At 42.6% G+C, this 23,969-nt stretch overlaps 1 protein-coding gene across 2 annotated transcripts; it reads left to right on the top strand.

The window, feature by feature from the left end:
• Positions 1 to 9,610: 9,610 nt before the first annotated feature.
• ENSA (endosulfine alpha) lies at positions 9,611 to 23,335 on the top strand (the record flags this gene model as incomplete). 2 transcript variants are annotated; one of them, XM_081112726.1, is made up of 4 exons in its annotated part: positions 9,611 to 11,193; positions 12,898 to 13,023; positions 14,285 to 14,451; positions 17,211 to 23,335. In XM_081112726.1, exons 1-4 carry the CDS (start codon positions 11,137 to 11,139, stop codon positions 17,224 to 17,226), a joined length of 366 nt encoding a protein of 121 aa, XP_080968852.1. In that variant the 5' UTR covers positions 9,611 to 11,136. The 2 variants fall into 2 exon arrangements, with proteins under 2 accessions (XP_080968852.1, XP_080968853.1); XM_081112727.1 differs by lacking the exon at positions 17,211 to 23,335 and having other exon boundaries at positions 14,285 to 14,455.
• Between the last annotated feature and the right edge of the window lie 634 nt (positions 23,336 to 23,969).

The following is a 23,969-nucleotide window of genomic DNA, read 5'->3' on the forward strand; positions in this document are numbered from 1 at the left end:
TCTACTTGCTCATGACACCGGAATTTAAGCGCTGGAAGTCTTAAGTTCCAAATGTAGGTAACAGGTAACTACAACAGAGTTAACATGTGAAAGGATAACTGTGCTTATAATTAGCTTACTCTTCCTTCTTAATAATGATTACAGGACAAGGAACAATAAGAAATGTAGTTACTAGGATTGTTTATACTTCCCTGTTATTTTTACTTCAGACAAAGCATTGTTCCCATAATTCTTTTTTGTTTGTTTTTATAATCCTCACCTTAGGATTTTTTTTTTCCATTGATTTTTACAGAGAGTGGAAGGGAGGGAGGGACGGGGAGAGAGAGAAGCATCCATGTGAGAGAGAGATATCAATTGGTTGCCCTCCAGCATGGAAGTCCCCCGTGGAGGCCTGGGATTGAACCCCCAACCTTTTTGGTGTATGGGACAATGCTCCAACCAACTGAACCACCCGGTTAGGGCCAAAATTCTGACTTTTTTAAACAAATATATTTTATTGATTTTTTTACACAGAGGAAGGGAGAGGGATGGAGAGTTAGAAACATCGATGAGAGAGAAACATCAATCAGCTGCCTCCTGCACACTCCCCACTGGGGATGTGCCCGCGACCAAGGTACATGCCCTTGACCGGAATCGAACCTGGGACCCTTGAGTCTGCAGGCCGACGCTCTATCCACTGAGCCAAACCGGTTAGGGCCATAATTCTGACTTTTAATACAATAGATTGGTTTTGCTTTTGAACATTATGTAAGTATTTTTTGTGATCATTTATCCTTTGAACATTTGGGTTCTAGTTTGGGGCAGTTAGAAATAATGCTGTGCCTGACCAGCATTGTCAGTGGTTGAGCACTGACTTATGAACCAGAAGGTCACAGTTCAATTCCCAATCAGGGCATTGCTGTTTCTCAAATACACTAGAAACATGTCCCTGCTTCAGAAGCTTTGCATTCGTTCATCCCTCTGCTTGGACCAATTTTCCTCCAGCTATCTGCGTGGCTACTCCCCACCTCTTTCAGATCTCTGCTCACGTATCTCAGGTCTTTCCTAATCAACCTAAAGTATCACCTTCTCCCACCCAGTCACAAATAGAACAACTACTGAGCACATCCTATACCCCAGGCACTGCTAGTTTTAGTGAAATGACACTTTTTTTTTTCTGGCTTTACTTTTATTATAAGTTCCACCCTTCCTAACGCTCAACGATTTAGCTATGCCAAGGATGAAAGTGTAATTTAAATCAGTCCCTTAGCAATCATAGTTTTTATACATTTCTCTTAAGCAGAGCTTGGGGTTAAAACAATCTTAGCTGGTATCAAAAGTATTTATCAAAAGAACTTGTTCATTTTTTAGATATTTAACCTAATCTCTTCAACACATTCATAATATATTGCCACCATAATTGCCCAAACCTGATTTGACCAATAGTTTACATTTTCTTTCCCCACATGACCTGGCTTAAACTTAGCCTGCCTTCTTTTATCCCTTTCCTCTATCCAACTGGGCCGTACATTCAACTGGTTACCAAGTTCTGTCCATCTAAGTTTGTAATATGTTTCATTCTGCAAACTTCCATTCCCACTGCCTCTTGCCACTACCCCTTGTCAATCAGCCAAAACTGGATCATGAGACTTTGGAAAATTAGCAGTGGTCGATGATTCTGGGCAAAAATATGAAGATCATTTGCTATGCTCCTTTATGCACGCTTTTATTATCCACTCACTTCCCTGATGCAGATGAAACTTAAACAGAGAGGGGTTTTCGTTTGTTTTGCTTTTGTTTGTTTTGTTTTTGTTTGTTTTAGTTTAAGCCTTTCATTGAAATGTGCGTGCAGAGAAGTGCATAGCTCAGTTTTCACAAACTGAACATACCCATGTAACACCAGCAGGATTAAGAAACAACATTCCTAGCACTTCAGAATCCTTTGTACTCCCTTCCAGTCATTAGCCCCAGGGGTAAACGATTTCCTGACTTGTGTCAACACTGACCAGTGTTACCTTAACAAGGCTTTTCAGAGAAGCAGAAAAAAGCTTAGATGGGGGATTATTTGAGGAAAAGCACATCTTAGAAACCTGAAACAAAAAGGAAAAGAAATGGGAAGGAGAGGTCTAGACGATCTAAAAAGAAAAAGGACAAGGAGAAAGGAGGAAGAGGGAATGAGGAAGAGAAAGTAGGAGAGAACCATTCTAGCTGGTTGGCTTCCAGAGAAACCCACCAGTGAAACTCTTAAGCTTGTCTTCTCCTTTTCCCCTTGCTTCAGCCTCCCACCTCTTCCCCACCCTGTGCCCCACTGACAGCCCTCTGCTCCAAACCTCTCTCAGGTCTTTAGGTGGCACATTAAATTTCATTAAGGATTCATTCTTTTAGGTTAAAATTGCTCCTTTTTGGCTGAGTACTTTTTAAATACAAATATTAAAATACAGATACTAAACCAAAAAGTAAGCTGCTGACGCACAATAGATGCTACGTAAATTTTCTTTCTGTGATTTTCTCTAAGGCCTTCCGAGCCAAAATTTCACAGAATAGCTGTTAACATGGACCTGATTACTTAAACCACGTTTAAAATGGCAACTGAGAATGTCGATTTGGTATTTCTGGGTAATATGTTTGCACTTTAGTTGGAATTTGAATGCAATGAAAGGCAGAGGTGATATATTTATGAAAAGAGGCTTTTCTGTTCCAGGGGGGAAATTATAAAAGACTTTACAATAGGAAAAACATGACTGGGTATTGTCTTAGAGCAGCGGTTCTCAACCTGTGGGTCGCGACCCTTTCACAGGGGTCACCTAAGACCATCAGAAAACACATATATAATTACATATTGTTTTTGTGATTAATCACTATGCTTTAATTATGTTCAATTTGTAACAATGAAAATACATCCTGCATATCAGATATTTACATTATGATTCATAACAGTAGCAAAATTACAGTTATGAAGTAGCAACGAAAATAATTTTATGGTTGGGGGTCACCACAACATGAGGAACTGTATTAAAGGGTCGCGGCATTAGGAAGGTTGAGAACCACTGTCTTAGAGGAATCTGAAGTTATCTGACCTATGCCTTTCGTTGTCTTTGAACTGTCACCAGCTGGGGACATGCCTGGAGCTGGTCTACCTCTGCCGGCTGGTAGTGTGTGAGTTCTTGAATTTGTGCAGGAAAGATTTCACAACACAAGTCCAGGTGATTTTGAGAGTGTGTTCATTACAGCTGGGGACAACTGAACAAAGGAAGAACTTAGGGTAGAAGAAGCAATAGGAGAGCGCCTAGCGCTCTGCTTCGGCTTTCTGGAAACATTATAGGAAAGAAGTGAGCCAAGGCAGGCTACTTTTGGCTCACTAGAGGAAAGGGAGCCTTGGAGACAAGATCAGGGGGTAAGCCCAGGACAAGCTGCTGCTGCCCATTGCTCCCCTGGTTGCAAGTCTCATGAGGACCCTTATAGTTTAGAAGAAAGTAAAAAGTTCATGTCCATGAAAGGGCATGGGTGTGCTCTAGAGTGAGCCTGCACTTTGTCTTGGGGTTTTTATTTCTCTTCTGTGGGCAAAAATCTTAGACATTGGTTTAAGCAGAATATTCATCAGCTTTCCAGGTGTGTGTTTAATATGCTGATGCATCAAAATAAGCATACTGGGGAGTTTGAGATTATTATTTGGTCTGCTGTACTGTTTTTATCTTGGGTCTGTCTAGCTTTAATCAGGTTTTTGTTATTTGTTTCCCTGACTTCATCCATAATTGGGTTTAGTTGGCATAAATGGCATTAATTGGGTCTCTGTTCTGTATCTCCCCCACCAGCATGATTTAAGTAATGTATTCTCTGGTTTGGGAGGAGAGGTATAAAACATTTGCTCTCAAGGGTCCTTGGTTAGGGAAGATAAGGTCTTCAGATTCTAGCTGGCGTTAAGTTGTTCAAATTGTTTGGTCTTGTTTCATTATCTTGTTTCAGTTTCCCCATTCCACTTACCCAGGAATTTTTCTAGCTTCTTACTATTCTCCCTCAGCACTATTTTACAATTTGTAAGTTGAGAAAACTGATGGCAATGCAAATGATTCTTCTACATAGAAAGACAAATGAATTTTGTCCAGTGAGACACAATTGATTTCCACCCTGTGAAAAAGATCATTCTAAACGTTGTAAGTTATGCCCTTTAGATATGGACCAACTTTATATCTATTAGCAACTTCATTTCAGCAGTCTTAAATATCTATATATTTTTCTGTCCTTAGATTCTCTTTTGAACCAGCTTAACATCTTCTAATTCCCTCATTTATATGACTTGTTATTTTACTTTTTTGAAAATTCTCTTAAACACTCTATTATTCTGGTCACGTGGCTATTTCCCTAGGCTACACTTAAGGCCAGTCCTAAGAGCATAAATTTCTAAAGGAAGGAAAAGAGGATAGAGCTTGGTTAATTTCCTGGTGTTCTCAGTCTGGCCATCAGAGGGTGCTAATGGCCTGTGTCTTAAACCCAGATATTTTTCCAGCCTTTTTTTATGGCCATTTTTCAGAAGAATGTTACTTATGCACTGATGACCTGTACATTGTCATTCCAGATATCTCATCTCATTCTTTAAAGATTTAGATCCTGCTCTGAAAAATTCAGAGATGAGCAAGAGAAAAGACCAAAAGACTAGGAATAAATGTGTAAGAAGTTTAGGTCCTCTTCTCACCTTACTTCACCTCACCCCACCCCACCCCCCTCACCCCCCAATCTGCTCTTCTCCATGCTTTTCTGCAAATGGCACCACCCTTCACTCAGGAATTTGGGATCCATACTTGGTTCTCCCCTCAACTTTATTCACCACCTCAATATTATTTGTCTCTTCAGCTCCTCTCCTTTGGCATGGCCTCTGCCTTTGACCAGGCCTCTCTAATCTTGCCTAGATTCCCACAATCATAGAGCTCTAGCTGGTCTTCCTCTCCACTCCAGTCCAATTTCCACATGGCTACCACAGTAAAGTCTTTCCAAATTCCATCCCTAACAATACCATTTTCCTGCTTGAAATCAGAAGTTCTCTTTTGTCTTCATTAAACCCCAACCCTTTAGCATGACTTACAAGTCTCCTCAGAACCTCAGCAGCCTGGACAGTGTCATGTCTTGCTGCTCCACAAAAGTTCCAGCCTTATATGCATTTCTCTCCTTAGAAAGCTTTTCAAAAATACAGATTTCGCTGAAACCGGTTTAGCTCAGTGGATAGAACGTCGGCCTGCGGACTGAAAGGTCCCAGGTTCGATACCGGTCAAGGGCATGTACCTGGGTTGCGGACACATCCCCGGTAGGAGATGTGCAGGAGGCAGCTGATCGATGTTTCTCTCTCATCGATGTTTCTAGTTCTCTCTCTCTCTCCCTTCCTCTCTGTAAAAAATCAATAAAATTTAAAAAAAAAATTAAAAAAAATACAGATTTCTACCCAGCTCGTGTGGCTCAATGGTTGTGCATCGACCTATGAACCAGGAGGTCACAGTTCAATTCCTAGTCAAGGCACATACCTGGATTGCTGGCTCCATCCGTGGTAAGGAGCATGCAGAAGGCAGCCGATCAATGATTCTCCCTCATCATTGATGTTTCTATCTTTCTCTCCCTCTCCCTTCCTCTCTAAAATCAATAAAAATACATTTTTTAAAGAGTTTACATTTCCTTGTAAAAATAAAGATTCCCAGGCCACAACCCAGAGATGCTGATTCAATTGGGGTGAAATAGGGCTAAGGAAATCTGTATTTTCATAAAGTTCTCTGGGAACTTCTAATCACATAAGTTTGAGAACCAAGGACCTAGGACATGGAGTTTCTTAAAGTTCTGTGTGTTTTCACACGAGGTTCCCTCTGCCTGAAAAGGGTTTCTCCACTTTTTTTTTTTTTTTTTTTTTTTTTTACCTTAAATACCCCTACAGTTCCTTCAAATGTCATTTCCTCCAGGAAGCTGCCTTTAATACCCTGATCCAGTGTACATTGTCTTTCTTATCTCCTCTCTCATCTCTGAACAATTTGAAGACAGAGACTTTCATCTTTGCTTCCAGCACAATACCTAGCACATAATGACTGCTAAGTTAAATTTGTTGGATGAAAGAGGCGTCTTGCTGGGCTAGCATGATCTCACTCCCTTTGGGAACTTGTTACTCTTTTTTTTTTTTTAATATATTTTATTGATTTTTCACAGAGAGGAAGGGAGAGAGATAGAAAGCTAGAAACATCGATGAGAGAGAAACATCGATCAGCTGCCTCCTGCACATCTCCCACTGGGGATGTGCCCACAACCCAGGTACATGCCCTTGACCGGAATCGAACCCGGGACCCTTCAGTCCGCAGGCCGAGGCTCTATCCACCGAGCCAAACCGGTTTCGGCGGAACTTGTTACTCTTGCTATAATTTTTCTCTCTCCCTTTTCCATTGTCCTCAGATATGGATCAGCTATCCTCTAACATTTTATAAGATAGTATGATCCTCTAAATTGTCTCCCTTTCCTCCCTCCCCCTGCCAATCTCCAACCTTCCTATTTATCCTAATCGTCCCAGCTTAGGTACTACTTTGTCTGAAACATTACTCGACCAGCTCAGCCAGAAATGACTTTTTAAACACTCATACATGTAATTTATTTGGTGTCATACATTGCCTAATATTATAGTTACTCTACAATGTAAAGCGCTGCCTTACATACTAAAATGCATGTGTTAGAGACCTACAGCTCATTCTCAATATATGGGTCACAGTCACCTTCCCTATCATTATGCTCTGAGACTTCAATATTGGGGACTTCACATTTACTTGATTGCATCAACGTCACTGGCTTTTATAGCCATGCCATATCTGCCACCAATTATAATTATCATAGGCTAGAGCTCATGATAACCTGTAATTTCTCCACCTTCCTAGATACAAATTGAAATTTGCCTCTCATTGCAACCTCCTACTTTTCTGCCTCTCTCAGTCACTCCCACAAAATCTGAGCTTTGTATGTCTCATGACCATTTGGTCAACGCCTTTCTATTCTCCCAATTTATCAATTGTATTCTGTCTTTCCTAAAGAGCCTAGATGCCATGGTCAGCTATTTCAACAAACCAATCTAGACTTCTTCATTGTCTTCTCTGTTCTTTCGTTACCAATCCTTTTGTCCCAGTTAACTTTGGCTATCTATGTTTTCTCCACTCCAAGGCAGCCAGGAGTTATTGACCAAAGTCACAAAGCCACACTGGTTGCGACTTCCTACCACAAACTCATACTTATCTAATCCAGGTAGATCATTCTTGCTGTTTTGAATTATTCCATTTTTTTATTTATTGATTTGAGAGAGTCGGGGAGAGGGAGGGAGAGAGATTTGTTGTTCCACTTATTTATGCATTCATTCATTGGTTGTGCCCTGACTAGGGATCAAACCCGCAATTTGACATATTGGGACAATACTCTAAACAACTGAGCTACCTGGCCAGCGTGAATTATTGCTAATTTCTTTTTTTAAAATATATTTTTATTGATTTCAGAGAGGAAGGGAAAGGGAGAGAGAAATAGAAACATTAGTGATGAGAGAGAATCATTGATTGGCTGCCTCCTGTACACCCCTACTGGGGATTGAGGCTGCAATCTGGGCACGTGTGGTTGACCAGAATCGAACTTGGGACCTTTCAATCTGCAGGCCTAGGCTCTATCCACTGAGCCAAACTGGCTAGGGCTTATTGCTATTTTCTGTAGAGCTGTTTCTACCCCCATTTCTCCTAGATCTTCTATCCACCAATCATCCTTTATATTCTCAAAAGATAGACTGGCAAGGCCATTTAATGTGACTTCCTTATGTGTTTAGCCACTTCAAAATCTCTCTTTACATTTCTCCTCCAACTCTTCCTTTATAATTGCCAAAGCCAACCTGTCTGCCTCTCTCCCTCTTGATCTAATAATCTCCTCTGAGACTTTAATTATTTCATTATCTCCTCTTTAAAGTGGATAATTACATTTTTAGTTTCTCTCTCAATTAGCCTCTCTCCTTTTCTGAAAGCATGCTTGAGTCTTGCCTACCCTCCAAAAACTAAAACCTTTTGCTGCTTCCTCTTCAATTCATTGCCCTAATTTACTTCCTGTTAAATATTGCTACCACCTCCCCACTCTTTAACCACTTGCAATTAGCTTTTGTCCCCTCCATCTTTAACTTCTCTGTCACTTCTCTCCTGGTTCTTATCTTTACCACTCTGATCATTTGTCTCTGTGACCCTGGCCAATTTTCCCCAAGTTTCTGTCTTGTGACTTATTCTTTCTCCTTTCTCCTTTGATGATCCCATCTACTTACACAACTTTACTAATATTTACGTGAAAAGGTCCAAATTTTATTCATATGTATCTTCTACTTTTCTCCCCAACTCCAAATTTACATTTTCTAGAACCCTAAAATTTTAGATATAGAGGCATTCTCAGAAGTCATGTATCATAAGTCTCCATTGCCTAGGTATCGCTACCAAATGGCTCTCTGGCTTTCAAAGGAGGCAGTGTTTCTAAAACTGACCACCTCATTTTCTCGCTGCTTCCAATTCCATTCCCAAAATTACTCCTCTTCTTGAATTTATTATTTCTACATCAGTCACCCTGAGGCACACAGCCTCTTTTTCCTGTATTCAATCAGTTACTAATCTAGTAGATCCCATTGCCACAGACTCTCTTAATTACATTCACTGTTTTCTAAACGACCACATTTCTAGTTTAAATACTACATACTTCCTAGAGTATTGCAGTGGACTCCTGGATAGACCACCCACCTCTAGTCTATTATCTTTCTACTTGGGATTCTGAATTATTTTTGTTCATTACCACCAAATTAATCTTTCTAAAGAGCAGTTCTGACCTGCCACTCTCTGGCCTAAAAACCTTAAATGTCTCTCATAGATTACTAAATTATTCACAAGTTCCTTATCCTGTTACTCAAAGTCTTCCATGTTCTGGACTCAGTTCTATTTTTCTAGCCTTCATGCTGTGCCCATCACCCAGAATATCCTTCCTTCATCTTTACCTAGCAAACTCCTAAGTTCTTTAAAGCTATTTGAAATAAAGATATCTGAAATAAATACCACTTCCATCACAGTCTTTTTTTTCACCCTAAACTGACTCTGAGCCTTCCTTTGAACCCCTATCACACATTATTAAGTTTTATTTCAATACTTACCAAATTTTGCCTTGTATGATAATCTGTGTATTCCAGTGCTCCTCAAACTTTTTTTTTTTATTGTCTGAAGTTTTACATATGTCTCCTTTTTCCCCAGTTGACTGCCCCTGCCCCCCAGCCATTCCCATCCCGGGCAAGCCCCCACGGCCCCAGTGTCTGTGTCCATTGGTTATGCTCCTATGCATGCATACAAGTCCTTTGGTTGCTCTCTAACTCTCGCTCTCCCCTAGCATTTGTCTCTGGATCTATTCTTGTTCATCAAATTATGTTGATCATTATATCCCACATATGAGTGAGATCATGTGATATTTATCTTTCTCGGACTGGCTTATTTCATTTAGCATAATGCTCTCCAGTTCCATCCATGCTGTTGCAAGTGGTAAAAGTTCCTTCTTTTTTATAGCGGCATAGTATTCCATTGTGTAGATGTACCACAGTGTTTTTTTTTTTTGTTTTTTTTTTATTGCTTAAAGTATTACAAAGGGTATTACATATGTGTCCATTTTATCCCCCCGCCCTAGACAGTCCCCTAGCCTCCCCTATCCCCCAGGGTCTTATGTCCATTGGTTATGCTTATATGCATGCATACAAGTCCTTTAGTTGATCTCTTACCCCCAATGTACCACAGTTTTTTAATCTACTCCTCTGCTGATGGGCACTTAGGCTGTTTCCAAATCTTAGCTATTGTAAATTGTGCTGCTATGAACATAGGGGTGCATATATCCTTTCTGATTGGTGTTTCTGGTTTCTTGGGATATATTCCTCCTAGAAGTGGGATCATTGGGTCAAATGGGGGTTCCATTTTTAACTTTTTATGGAAACTCCATACGATCTTCCACAGTGGCTGCACCAGTCTGCATTCCCACCAACAGTGCAGGAGCGTTCCTTTTTCTCCACATCCTCGCCAGCACTTGTGCTCCTTTTTAGAAGTGCACCTAGTTCACGGAAAAAATGAACTGATAGCCAAGACTACCTGTCACAAAAGCTGCCTGGAAAATTAAATTTTAATATGAATTTTACAGTGTTATTAGTATTAGACTGTTTTCAATATAAAAAATGATGTGACTTAACACTCCAAGAAGACGGGTCTATTTCATTTGAGGGACTTAGGGTCCACCTGGAACACTGGGAAAACCCTCCCCACATGCCCACTAACCTAAGGGGAGTGAATGCCTTGCTATATATGAAACCCCTGTAAAACGAATACAGTGCCATCTACAAACGCTCAAGAAATATTGACCTGTGACTCGGGATAGGTTAACTAGTGTTAACTGTATTTACTAAATGTTTACCATTAGAACGGTGCTCTGTTTCAAGGAGCTTAGTCCAAGTCCATAGGATGACCTTAAACAAGTATAAAACTATACATAAGAGTTAAATTATAAAGCCCAAGTCATTTGTGTTCTGCAAAAAACTCAGACTGGGAACTCGGTCTCTCTCTCGGTTCCACACCAAGTGAACACATCGGAATCGTGCTGAGTTCCACTTCCAAGTCCACTCTGACCTCCCAATTGTTTTCTGGAGCTCGATGACTTTCTGCCAACACTGAGCAAAGCTTACTCCTCTCCACCTGGAAATAAAGGTTTACATCCTTCCGCTCTCCCGTTTTAAGTTCAGCCAAGGTTCCCGGGAGAGGGGCCCACCAAAGGAACAAATCTGCCAAACCGAGCAGCACCGCCCCCTACCTTTCCCCACGGGCTCCCAATAGGTCCTTGTGGCTCCGGATTGGTGTTCCTGCTTGCCCGTCGCCTCCATAGACCCCACCTTTAGCCTGCGACTATTGGTAAGTCGTTACGTCATTGCCCCATCTACCTCACTCCTATTGGTTCCCATAGGCAGGGGCGGTCGCAACGTCACAGGCAAGGGCCGCCATTTTAACTGAGCAACCCTAGTGACAGGAGCCGAAGGAGCAGCGCAGGTTGTCCCCATTTCCCCTCCCCCTTCCCTTCTCCGTTTGACTTCCCGGGCCCCTTACACTCCACAGTCCCGGTCCCGCCATGTCTCAGAAACAAGAAGAGGAGAACCCTGCGGAGGAGACCGGCGAGGAGAAGCAGGTGAAATGGAGGGGGTGCGGGCGAGCGAGCCGGGGGCGACAGTGAGGGGGCGGGAGACGGTCTCCCACCCGTGCGGATTGGTCGCCCTGATCTCAGGCTCTGCAGGGGTTGGCCACTTCTTGCGTCACGCCGAGTGAGCGTCAACGCGACTTGCTGCTTTGGCGCTGGTTGGTTGGGTCGATTGTCAGTCAGTGCCTTGCCCTTCCTCATTGGCCAAGAAGCCTACCGCTCAGCTCCTTCAAGCTGTGCTATAATTGGCCGAACTTGGGCGCGGGGCGGGTGTTTGGAAAGACTGGGTGAATGAAAGGGGGCTGGTGGTCCTTGGATGTGATGTGTATTTTTGGTTATTAGGGGTAAATAACACGACTACCAGGCTGGGGCCTGCATCCTAAATCCTTCGAAAGCTACAGGTTGAGGTAAAGACGTTTAAAGAAAGGACCAGCATTGGGGGAAGGGAGAAGAGTAGTTCTTACCATGGTTAAAAGCGGCAATTTTATCAAGATAACGTATTTTGACGATTGGGGATGGTCTGTTGCCCATCTTCCGTGAGGACGGAACAAAATTGAAGAGGACTGAAGTCCCATACAGAATCGAGGTTAAATTTAGAAAAGACACCAGGAGAGTCGTGACAAGAAAGACGCCACTCTATCACCCTATTTCCCCCAGACTTCCAAGGCAGCGAGACTTAGTTCACCCGCAATTCTGTGATGAAAACACGCCAATTAGACCTCTGCCTGGGGGTTGTATTTGACTTACAGCATTTCGTACTGGGTTCAGAGGCTCATGACATGCACCTGTTGTTATACCTGTGCCGGAATACCAAGGAGAGGTAATATAATCCCACCAAGAAGAGCCAAGAGTGGCTTTAGATTATTTTTAAAAGTTACCGAAGAAAAGGGCAGCGGGGCCCACAAAAAGCCAGGAGTGTAGACAGTGAGAGCCGCTGCAAGCCAGTCGAGCTCTTGTCATGTTCCCCAAACTGCCATCACTAGCCCCATGAGGGTTGGTGTTTACTTTTTGGCAAAAACTGGGTAAATGCTAATGAACCTACTGTATCTTAATTTTCCCGAGATTAAAAATAGGGTCATTTTCATCTCTGTTTACCTACCACCTCCCTGCCACATGTTTATGGAAATGCTGAAGCAATGTCCTCCCATTACTAAGGTGGAGATTTTTGGAGAAGGCTGCGTAGCTCTAGCCTCCTCCACAGAGAGACTTCTCAGATGACTATCTTAGATTCTAAATAGGGAGGGAGCATTTCAGCAGAATTATCTATCCCTTTTGCTTTCCCATTTGACCTGCACTGTGAGTTAGTCAGCAGCCAGGGTACTTTCCTACTCATCATGTATCACCAAAAAGCCTTGGCTGGTTCTTTTCTCTCTTTGTCTTTCCTAGCTTCTGTGCTGAGTGAGCTATGGCTTGCTCTGTGATTAACTAGGCATTACCTTTAACCCAGTACTCACAGGTCACCGAGGTGGTTCCCTGGGTAGAGTGTGAGAAGCACCTTGTCTTTTCTTCTCACAATACAGTGTTCTTGGGCTTTAGGAATTTGAACAAAGGTCTAGCTTTATTTGAGAGTAGAGTGGAAATAGCATGTTTACAAGTAAGTGGATCTTCAGGAAAAAAAATAGCATACAGGTTATCAAATATTAGAAGCAGTTGCTTCTCAGTCTTTAATTTCATCTGCCCATTTGTTCCTTCCAGGACACGCAGGAGAAAGAAGGTATTCTCCCTGAGAGAGCTGAGGAGGCAAAGCTAAAGGCCAAATATCCAAGCCTAGGACAAAAGCCTGGAGGCTCCGACTTCCTCATGAAGAGACTCCAGAAAGGGGTATGTATGGGACACAATCTCTTAGCCTCTTCTTTGGAGCCAAAGGGGATGAGCTCTATAGAGGTTCTACTGAATGCTGACCTGGAAGTTTTGTTTGTTGGGCAGCAGTGGAAAGGAATTAGAAACTTATAATGAGCAAAGCAAATTGTTGTAAATCTCTGACATGGTATCAGTTTATCATCTGGCTTCCCGTATAGGATATTAAGGCTTTATGTAGGGGCATTGGCTATGGGGGATTTGGAGGATAAAGGAAGGTTGTTAGAGACTGGAATACTGGCTGCACTAGGCATTTGCCTATTTGGATGGTGGGAATTTTAGGACTGCATTCTTTAGAATTAGAGCTAAAGGTTGTAGGTGCATCATTTCAGAAAAAGATCAAACCATCTGTCCTACAGATTTCCTGAACTTAAAATGAATAGATTTATTCAGACCCTTGAAGTTAGCACAAGCCATTTACTCCTTTCTGTCCAAAGAGGTTCTCTTCACCAAGGGAGAATCTACCTTCATAGCCATCTAGCCCCCGATCAGGTTTCTCAGTCCCCAGAGGTACCTAAACCTACTGAGGGATTGGGAATCATTAAGCCAGAGTGTATTCCTCTGTGGATGAAATGGAGAGTGAAATAGACCCGTGAAGAATCCCAGTTGTTGAGTCTTCGCCACAGATGATGATGTGATGCTGATTTGCAGTTTACCTTGCTGTAGGCAAGACAGGCATGGGCAGGCTTTCACAACCATGGAACCTGTGGAGGCAATGGGAGTCAGAGGAAAAGTACATCATCCTCAGGAACAAGCCCGGTTTCTATTCATGGTCTGAGAAAACCCTTTTCCATTTTGAGGTTGTTGGCTGGAGGTTGATCTGCTGTTTGCTAGGGTAGCCCCAGATTACCCCTTCGTTATATCTGTTTCCCCAGCACCAAATCTGTGGGTGACTAACAGGTCCTCAGTAAGCCTTTATGTATAAAGTAAATCATTTTGTTGAACCATCTTGTGCTGATGAGGCTACAAATGATGTGGCTACAAAGGATGTAGAGGCTATTTCTTAACTCCAAAAATCTATACTCTAGCTGAGAAACTGCTGACATACATTTGGGGAGCAGATACAAGTACATGTAATTAATGCTAAGCTCTGTATGCATGAGATTAATCATGAAAGACTTGAAAGATCTGAGAGTGGATGAGGATTTGTAATGGATGTGGATCTCCCTGTTTTTGAGGACGGCCAGGGCTCCTCACTCACCTAAACCTCCCTCTTGTCTCTTAGCAAAAGTACTTTGACTCAGGAGACTACAACATGGCCAAAGCCAAGATGAAGAATAAGCAGCTGCCAAGTGCAGGACCAGACAAGAACCTGGTGACTGGCGACCACATCCCCACCCCACAGGACCTGCCCCAGAGAAAGTCCTCGCTCGTCACCAGCAAGCTTGCGGGGTAACCTGGGCCCCTCTTTTCCCCTTCCTCACCCGCTGGACTTTTATATATCACAGGCAGGAATGGAATGGGCATCTAGTTAGAGAACTTCTCAGCTTGCTAGCCAGCAGTGACTGTGATTCAGCCGGGGGCTGCTGAGAAGGCAGTGTGTGTGGAAGAGGGGCTCTGAGTTCATGTCTTTGGTTAAATTGATATTTCCACACCCTCACTATAGCCCAGAAGTAGGAGAGTAGGATTGAGTAATACTGCAGACTTTTCTTCTTCTGTACAAGAAACTGGGGAGACACGAGTTCTTTTTCAGAAGAGAGAATCTCAAAATTGGTTAGGCCAAGCCTTGAGAATAATGCAGCAGGTTTTACCATCCAAGGCTAACCTGACATTATTGGGAAAGGTAGACTGAATGAGATCTTTTCTCTGTGCTTCTAAGTGTTTTGTCTTAGGCTGCTATTGCTTCATGTTTCCATTATGGCAGATTTAGAGAATCCTCAAAAAAGAAAAACTGATTTGCTTGCCTAAAACTACAGTGCCCACCTAACCTCCCTTCGTGTCTCTTACAGTTTGCCCTGGCTCTTAATGTAAAGATTGGAAAACATTGCATAAAATGGGCGCTCTCTCTAGCTCTCTCTCTCTCTTTCTCTCTTTCTTTCTCTTTCTCCCAGCATGTTGCTTTTGAAAGCATTGTGAGCTAGCGGAAGGAGCACTGGTTTAAGAGTCAAGATATCTGGGTTTGGGTCTAGTTCCATGTAGAAGTGATATGTAACCTTGCTCAAGTCATTTAGCCTCTCAGGATTTATGTTGTCATCTGTAAAATAGTTTGAGTATGGATAAAATTGATTCTGACTTTAGAATTCTGTAACTGCCAGTTGGAAAACACTGCTATTCTTTGTAAAACTAATGAGGCAGGCGCATCAGTGATTTGCCTACACAGGGGAACCATTTGAAGACTACATGGGGAGAGAGGAAGTAGAGATTGGGGCAGGGTGGGGGGGTGGGGGGTGAATTCAGGCAAGAGGACCTCATAAAGATCATGGTGATAGGGTTGAAAAGAAGTTCCAAGCAGCTAGCCATGGAAGCTCCTGCCTCTGCCCAACCCACTTTTCTAGCCTGCAGTCTGCAACTCTGCTGCAAAGAAGGCTGCTCTGGCAGCTGAGCTGTGGGCCTGAGGAAACATGCTCAGTCTTGCACATAGGGAGGCCCATGTTTCTGATGTAATCGGATGCCAGGTGTATTGTGAGGGAGACAAGAAGAAAGGGGATGCACTGAGCTAGCCTCTAGGGCTTAGTGCTACAGCAGGGCTCGAGTAGCAGGTTCTTCGGAGAGAATTCAAGTTGAAGAACGCTGGGGAAGGTGGTTAAGGAGCGAAAAGGAACACAGAAATCTCTGCCTTCCTAGAGCTCAGTAACCCGGCACCTGTTTGATGAGAAGCAGCAGTACTGATTCATGAATGTGTGGAGGAAAGGGGTTGCAGTTGGCCAGCATCTTCAGTCTAGTTATCAGTAGCTTGGCCTGAATCTTACTGAATGCAACCTGCTAGTTATGATAGAGAGGGTCAGGGTGAGAACTAACTGTTCAAGAGAGCAAGATTTGTAATCCTCTCTTGCTCTCTCACAAATCCTGACAGGCCAAACATTTGGCCCAATGAGAACGTCTGATGAACTTGATGGGGTGCATGTGCGGGGATGGGATGCGTATAGACTTCTCTCCTGACCAGCCACCCACTTTTCAGGCTGTCATTCAGATTGGATAGGAAAAAGTTGGTGAGGGAGGAATGGAGAGAGCAGGACCCCTGAATTCCTTGGCCCCCAGATTCCTCGACTGTCACTTGTAATTGTATATGATTTTTGTGTTTCTTGCTCCATTTCCTCATGCTGTCTTCCTTAGTCTAAAATCCACGTGGGAAGGGGAAAATGCCGAACATCCTTGTATAGTTTCCTCAACCGTCCCAGCCATGTTGTACATAGATATGTCATGTTATTATATATATAAATATATATATAATTTTGTACGTTTTCTTCATCTCTGATTTTCTCAAATTTTGTACTTTTTTCGTTTCTGTCTGAGCCACTTTCTCTATTGGTCAATTTGAATACTCAAAACTGAGGTCACAATGAGTCTGGTATTAGGAAGGAATAGAAGAAATAGGGAGATCAGAAAACTGTTGGTCTCTCTCTCTTCATCTGGTCATATTCTAGTTTAAGAAAAGACTCAAGCTACATTCTGTGTTCACCACATGTTTCCACAGCATGAAGTACATAAGTCCATGGCAAAGAAAAATCCAGATCCCAGTTGCTTTGATTAAACCTAGATTATTAAATCCACTCAAAACAACCTGTGTGTTGTCTGGCCCTGGCCTCACCCAGTCACCACCTCATCACTGTGTGCCCACAGCCAGTCTCTGCTGCTCTAAGTGACTGTGCTTTGCGTATGAAATTGAGCTGCTCCAAGCCAGGAGGCAGCTACCACCCCTATGAGCCTCCAGTTGTTTTGATCTTGTCTAACGAATTGCTTTTCTGTCTTTGTTTTTATGGATATCTTTTAAAAAGGCAGAGAACATTTTGTTTTGTGGATAAGACTCAAATTCATTCATTCTCTCTCTTTCTCTCAATAATTTTCTATGGATAGGATTGAGGGATATGCTAGGTAGCCTAATGATTGTTAAGTATAGAAGAGTCATGGAATAGAGACTGGGATGGAATTTAGGTATTTTTCCCTTATTACTTGACAGTGTTTTCTTTTTCTTCTTCTATGTTCATCCGCAGTGGCCAAGTTGAATGATGCTGCCCGGGGCTCCGCCAGATCCTGAGACGCTGCCCCCCCTGGGTCCTGTGCTGGCTCCTGCCCCTCCCTGCATTTGCAGAGGGCTCAGGAGGTGGCTCGGGCACGGGCTGGAGAGGCAGAAGCCCCTGCCCGTCGGTGTCCCAGCGCATGGAGCCCCTTGGGCTGAGCACCAAGACCTTGAACCTTTTTTGTTTTACCTTTCTTCCAAATAACTATTGGGAGAAATCTCAGTGAAATCCTGGGGAGTGGGGTGGGGCTGGGGAGTTGTTTGAGAGGGTGGGTGGGAGATTTAGGGGAATATGAATTAGGGCTTGGAGTTGATAACATTCCTGACTATCCTTCTTAACCCTGTGGCTGGTGTGAGGTGGATGTGAGGGGAAGGAAGTGGAGTAAACTAAAGACATGGGGTTCCAATTTAACTTTGTAGAAAAATGCAATGTTTGCTTAGACATGGCTGGGGACCTGGTGTCAGATAAAAGAAACTGTCCATCTAAATATGACAGATGGAGATAGCTCCTCTGGTTCTGCAGAGCAAGCTGAGAATGCAATTAATGTTAATTGTTCATTTTTTAAAATATCCTTGAAACAGATGTACTGTGGGGAGAAGGGCAGTCAGTATGGGGAAAGAGGGCCATGAGCATGGGGAGCCCCACAGAGCCCAGGGGACTTTTTCCGTATTTGAAATTAAAAAAAAAAGACCCATGAAAAAAAACCCCACCCATAAATACTCTGAAGCAGTTGGTGTGTTTTATTGGGGTTTGGGGAAAGGGAAGAAAAGACAGACACCATTCAGGGGAGAAGCTGGTGTGTGGCCCTAAGTTTTTTAAGGAACAGGGGCTCTTAATATAGGATGTGGTTGGGCTCTACACTCCATCACTTAGGGAGCGGGAACAAGGATGTTGGCTTACAGACCAGGGTTTTTCCTGACCCCTGTCCATCCCTTTGTTCCTGTACCTAATACAGATGCATCAACCTCAGGTTTGGGCTCACAAAATGAGGAATTTGAGAGTGTTTGATCTTAAACGATTTATTCACACCTAAAGCTTAGTCCAGACTAAGCATAAAAGGAAGCCCACTCTTCCTTTTCAGTCGTGTACTCGTTCACAATTCTCATGTTTGTGAAGGAGAAATGGACCTCTAGTAACAAGCCAAAAGGAACTCGAGCCTCTCTGCTTGTGGCCAGCAGGAGGCACAGTGACTTCTCTCCTCGTCAAAACAATCTCAAGTCCTGCCACTGACAGAAGGTAAAAGACCTGTGAATGTGACATACAGAAGAAACGTTACCAAAGTAGAAACATACTCAGCCCTGTCTCTCCTGGCCTCACCAGACATTCACATGTGGTCAACTGAAACCACTCGCCCATTTTGCCCAAGTTTGATGAGGAGAGATTATCATGCTATTTTCCCAAATGTGAATGGCTTTTCAAATGAGTGTGCATCAAGGAAGATAAACAAGGTCCAGGCGACAGATATTTTAGAGAAACCTCCATCTTATTGAGGGAGAGGGGTACTTCTAAACTGGAGAAGAAATGTTCTTGGTATCTAACTCATTCTCCTTAATGAGAATCTTTCTAAAGTTTTCAATTAAGGTATTCCTGACTTGCTCTCTCTAAATTTAGCCAGGGGACTGTGATGCCTCCTAACCATTGGCATTTCTGAACAGCATAGTAGACACTGAGTGAGCCAGGTAGAATGGAGCTTGGTGCAAGAAAGGCATGCCATGGCCAGGTGGCTCCATTGGTTGGAGTGTCATACCATACACCAAAAGGTTGAGGGTTTGATTCCCAGTCAGGGCACATACCTAGGTTGCAAGTTTGATCCTCCGTTGGAGCATGTACAGGAGGCAACCAATCGATGTTTCTCACATCGATGCTTTCTCTCTCTCTCTCTTTCTAAAATCAATAAAACATATCTTGGGGGAGGATTTATTTTTAAAAAAAGCATTCCCTGCCATTGTGGGAATTATTGTCTAGCTGGAAGAACGTATATGAAAAAGTTCATGTACTTCAAAAGCTAGGATATATACACAGGGTGTGGCAAAAGTAGGTTTACAGTTGTGAATACTTAAAACAGCTTATTCTTATATTATTATTGTTTTATTTCCCATAGGAACTGTAAACCTACTTTTGCCCCACCCTGTATATCCTAAACCAACCCTCTGACTTCTGGGGCATGTTGTCCCTGGTTTGTGTTTGCCAGGTAGACACAGCTGGGGAATGAGGTCAGGGGGGCTGAGTGGGGTCATTCAGTTAGTGCAGTTTCATTTTAATACAGGTCAGAAAATTGAGGTATAGAAATAGGTTACTTATAAAGTGGCAAGCTAGTTTTACTGAAGAGCTCAAGTTAATATCTAGGCTTCTATATGATTTTTCCATTATTTCTGGCTTCCCTGTCCTTAGTTTTAAGCTGTAGTTTTAGGAATCCTGGGGTGCCAAGAAATGTTTGTGACTATCTCTATTTCAGTTTAAAACTTGCCATCTCTTGTTTTTCACTCTCTTACTATAGAGCTAGGCAGCCAAGGCAGACCGATTCTGCAGTGCTTCACATAGCTGATCCTGCCAGTGTTTCAGTTAGATATTTTTTAAAATCTTTATTCCAAATTGTGGATCTACTACTCCAATGTGGTTGAGTGATGATTGTGCTGACAAGCATCTTGGCCATCTGATATGCAGGGTGTCAGAGATGACGTCACCATTATTATTGTCCAGTGGCATTTATTTTAAGCTGATGTGGCCTGAGCATAGACAATACAGGCAGGCAAAAGAAAAATTACTTAGAGTTGCCATTGAGGATATCTGTAGTGAGCCAGTGGCACCCACACAAACAGCCCTTGTGTGTATAGCGCCCTCTGCTGGGTCTTGAGGGAAGTTAGCAAGGAAAAGGAAGATTTCTTCCTTGGGAAGCTAAGACATGACAGTGGCATACAAATAAAAGCAAATTAATGTAGTTCCAAGCAGCATTTCAAGAGCTAAGGGAGCTCTAACTGGTTTGGCTCAGTGGATAGAGCATTGGCCTGTGGACCGAAGGTAGAATTCAATTCCAGTCAAGGGCACCAAAAAAAAAAAAAAAGCGAAGGGAAGGAGAGTCAGATGTGTTGTTTGCTGAATTTTCTTAGGGGCAGATGACTAATAAAAGATAAGGAGAGGCGTGCCCTCCCTCTCAGGAGCACACCTGCCTTTCTTTACTTTTCTCACCTGCACACTAAGAGTCCCCACAAGACTTGCAACCAGGGAAGCAATGGGCAGCGCCAGTTCGTCCCAAGCTAAAACCCTGAGCCTGTCTCCAAGGCCCCCTTTTCTCTGACTTTTCATGAAGCCAACAGCAGCCCCACCTTGGCTCTCTCCTGTTGCTTCTTCAATCCTAAGCCCTTGTTTCACTGTCCCCAGCTTTAATAAATGTACTCTCAAAATAAAATAAAAAATAAAAGATAAGGTGAGGCCTCCCATGCTTGGGCAGAAATATTTTAATTCAAAATAATTGTTGCCCTGCCAGTTTGGTTCAGTTTGTTGAGTGTCATCCGGTGAACCAAAAGGTCACGGTTCTATTCCCAGTCAGGTCACGTGCCCAGGTTGCGGTTCAGTCCCTGGTCGGGGTGTGTACGGGAGGCAGCCTATCGATGTTTCTCTCACATTGATATTTCTCCCTCTCCCTTTCTGTCTCTCTAAAAATCAATAAAAAAACATATTTTTTAAAAAAGTAATTGTTGAACACTCACTCTGCAATTGGAAATATTAGCTGTTACTGGGCAGGTAAACAATGTAAGAAATGGTGTATGCCCTGGAGGAAACTGAGGCAGTATTGAGACAACGCTTCTAAATATAACACAAGATAGCATGCGATTTTTCAAACAGTGGTAAAAATATTTTTGAGAAGGTAAAATCCAGAGGGCTGGAATCATTAGGTAAATATTAGTGGAGGAAATGGAAATTGAACTGGCCTTGAAAGATGGGTAGTACTTAAATGGTCTAGTTCAATTATCATTGGATAAGTTCCCATAATATGCCAGGCACTGTGCTAAAATATAAGATGTGTGATATGTGGATGCTTCTTTCAAGGAGATTATACTCTGGTGGAGAAACTGTACACAAAGAAATCATACTGCAGTGTTAAACTTGCAGCGGCAGAGGCCTACCTACATAGAGCAAAGGGATGCGTAATTAACAATTGCTAAATGTTCTGAGAGCTTGCCACGTGTCTAGCCCCATGCTGTGGGTTTAATGTACATCATCTCATTTAACCCTCAACAATTCTATAAAGTAGGTAGTCTTCCTATTGCTATTCTACAAATGGCAAAACTAAAACAGTAACTTGCCCACGTCACACAGCTTCTGAGAATGAAGACAGGATTCACTGCATCGCCTGCAGAGGGATAGGGGAAAGAGTGATCAGGAAGGGTTTTATGGAGTGAGTTCTGAAGGATGAACAGGATTTCTCCAGAAAGGTAAGTGGAAATGGACATTTTGGTAGAGGAACCAATACTTAAGAGAAGAATGAGACTGTGGAATCTGGTGTTTTAGGAGTACCAGTATCGAATGAGTCCTGGGGAGTAGCTGAAGACCAGGTCAGGAAAGTAGACAGGAGACATGATCAAATCTGTGTTTTAGGTAGGTTGCATTGTCCCATGCACCAAGAAGTCACTGGTTTGATTCCCAGTCAGGGCATATGCCCGGGTTGCAGGCTCAATTTCCAGTGGGGGTTGTGCAGGAGGCAGCTGATTGATGTTTCTCTCTCATCGATGTTTCTCCCTCTCCCTTTCTCTCTAAAATCAATAAAAACTTTTTTTTTCCCCAAAAGAATACAACTGGAAGAGCAAGTTTAGCAAGGAGATAATGAGTTGCATTTTGCAGAAGGGTTAATTTGAGGTGACTATAGGACATCGAGGATTAGATGATCAATAAATTATTGGATCTTTAAGTCTGGACTCTAGAGGTCAAGATATTATATTCTGCCCTCGCTGGTTTGGCTCAGCGGATAGAGCATCAGCCTATGGACTGAAGGGTCCCAGGCTCAATTTCAGTCAAGGGCACATGCCCGGGATGCGGGCTTGAGCCCCAGTAGGGGGCGTGCAGGAGGCAGCCACTCAATGATTCTCATCATTGATGTTTCTATCCATCTCCCTCTCTGAAATCAATAAAAATATGTATTTTTTAAAAAGACAGTAGATTCTGTGGACTTCAAGATGTATCAGTAAAGCCATGAAAGTGAAAGCATTTAGAGCAGGAAGATTGTAGAGCTGAAAACATTTAGAGCAGAAGATTGTAGAGCTTTCCCTGATGAAAGCTAACATCTGAAGGGAATAGAGAGAAGGGCCCAATAAAATAGGAGAATGAGGAAAATGTGGTGTGAAGGGCAGTATAATGGAGGAACAGGATTAGTCCACAATGTAAAGTGCTATTGGAGGTTTATATGAAGTAAGAAATGTGACTGTCTCGCTTATATTGTTAAAAAAAGTGCCCAAAATTTTCAGCCACATAATTTGTCAGAATTATGGTTTAGGGTGTATGTATCTACTCTTTGTACTTTTCAAGATGTTGGCAGTGAACATGTATTTGATAGAGATCATTAAAATTTCAAAAACAATAAAATCACACTTTTTTAAAATGGACTAAAGGGTGTCCAAATGAATTGGCAATTAGTAACCTTTTGAGACAAGTTTCAATGGGTTGGTAGAGGTAAAATCTTGCTTGTAGAACTGAGTGGTATGGGAAGGTTTTATTGCTGTTTTAGGATAGGAACGATTTAAGCACATTTATTGACTGGGTGAAAGGAGCAAGTAAAAGTTGAAGCTCAATAGAAAATGATGGTAACCGAAAAGCGTTCTGAAGAGGAGGGATCGAAACAAGAGCTCAGATGGGTGTGGTTAATTAAACAATAGTTCAACAAACATTTACTGAGCACTTACTATGTGCCAACCACTGTACAAGGCAAGGTCATGGGGTTAACTTAGTTGGGAAACCAGCTAGTGAGAAATTGGTCTCAAGCAAGAGGATGTGCGTACATACACACACCCATACCCAGGCAGCTGGGTGTTGCCAGAGAATATATATACAGGGTGTCCCAAGAAAATGTATGCACACTTTGAATAATTATTAATTCCAATGGGTTAAATCTGAAAAGAAAGAAGCATCAATTGAGCTATCAGCTGTAAAATGTGTATACATTTTTTGGGAAACCCTATGTAATTAGGAGCAGAGAAGATATATTACTGTGTAGATCCTGGATCATGATTTGTAGACGTGAAGTGGACTGACAGGGGAGCAAAGGGATTAAAGGTGCTGGTAAAAGACAGTTCAAGGATTCCAGCTGATTCAGGTGAAGAAGAGTATGGTAGCCCGGCTGGTGTGGGTCAGCAGTTGAGCATCGACCCAGGAACCAAGAGGCTGTTGCTTTGATTCCTGGTCAGGGCACATGCCCAGGTTGTGGGCTTGATCCCCAGTGGGGGCCATGCAGGAGGCAGCCAATCAGTGATTCTCTCTCATCATCGATGTTTCTATTTCTCCATCCCTCTCCCTTCCTTTCTCTCTAAAAATCAATAAAAGTATATTATTTTGTTAAAAAGTATGGTAAACTCTGGTCAAGAGAAATTTTGATAAAGGTCAAAGAGCAGATGGTTAAGCTGGAAGCTCAGGACACAGTAGTCAAAAAGATGTGAGAGTTAGAACTCTTCCATTTAATGACAAGACACTAAAAAGTGGAGTAAAGGTGAAGGTCCTTGGAATGTTAAGGATGGAACTAAGCAA

This window comes from Myotis nattereri (assembly GCF_964212035.1).
Source record: "Myotis nattereri genome assembly, chromosome: 18".
Taxonomy (NCBI): Eukaryota; Metazoa; Chordata; class Mammalia; order Chiroptera; family Vespertilionidae; genus Myotis; species Myotis nattereri.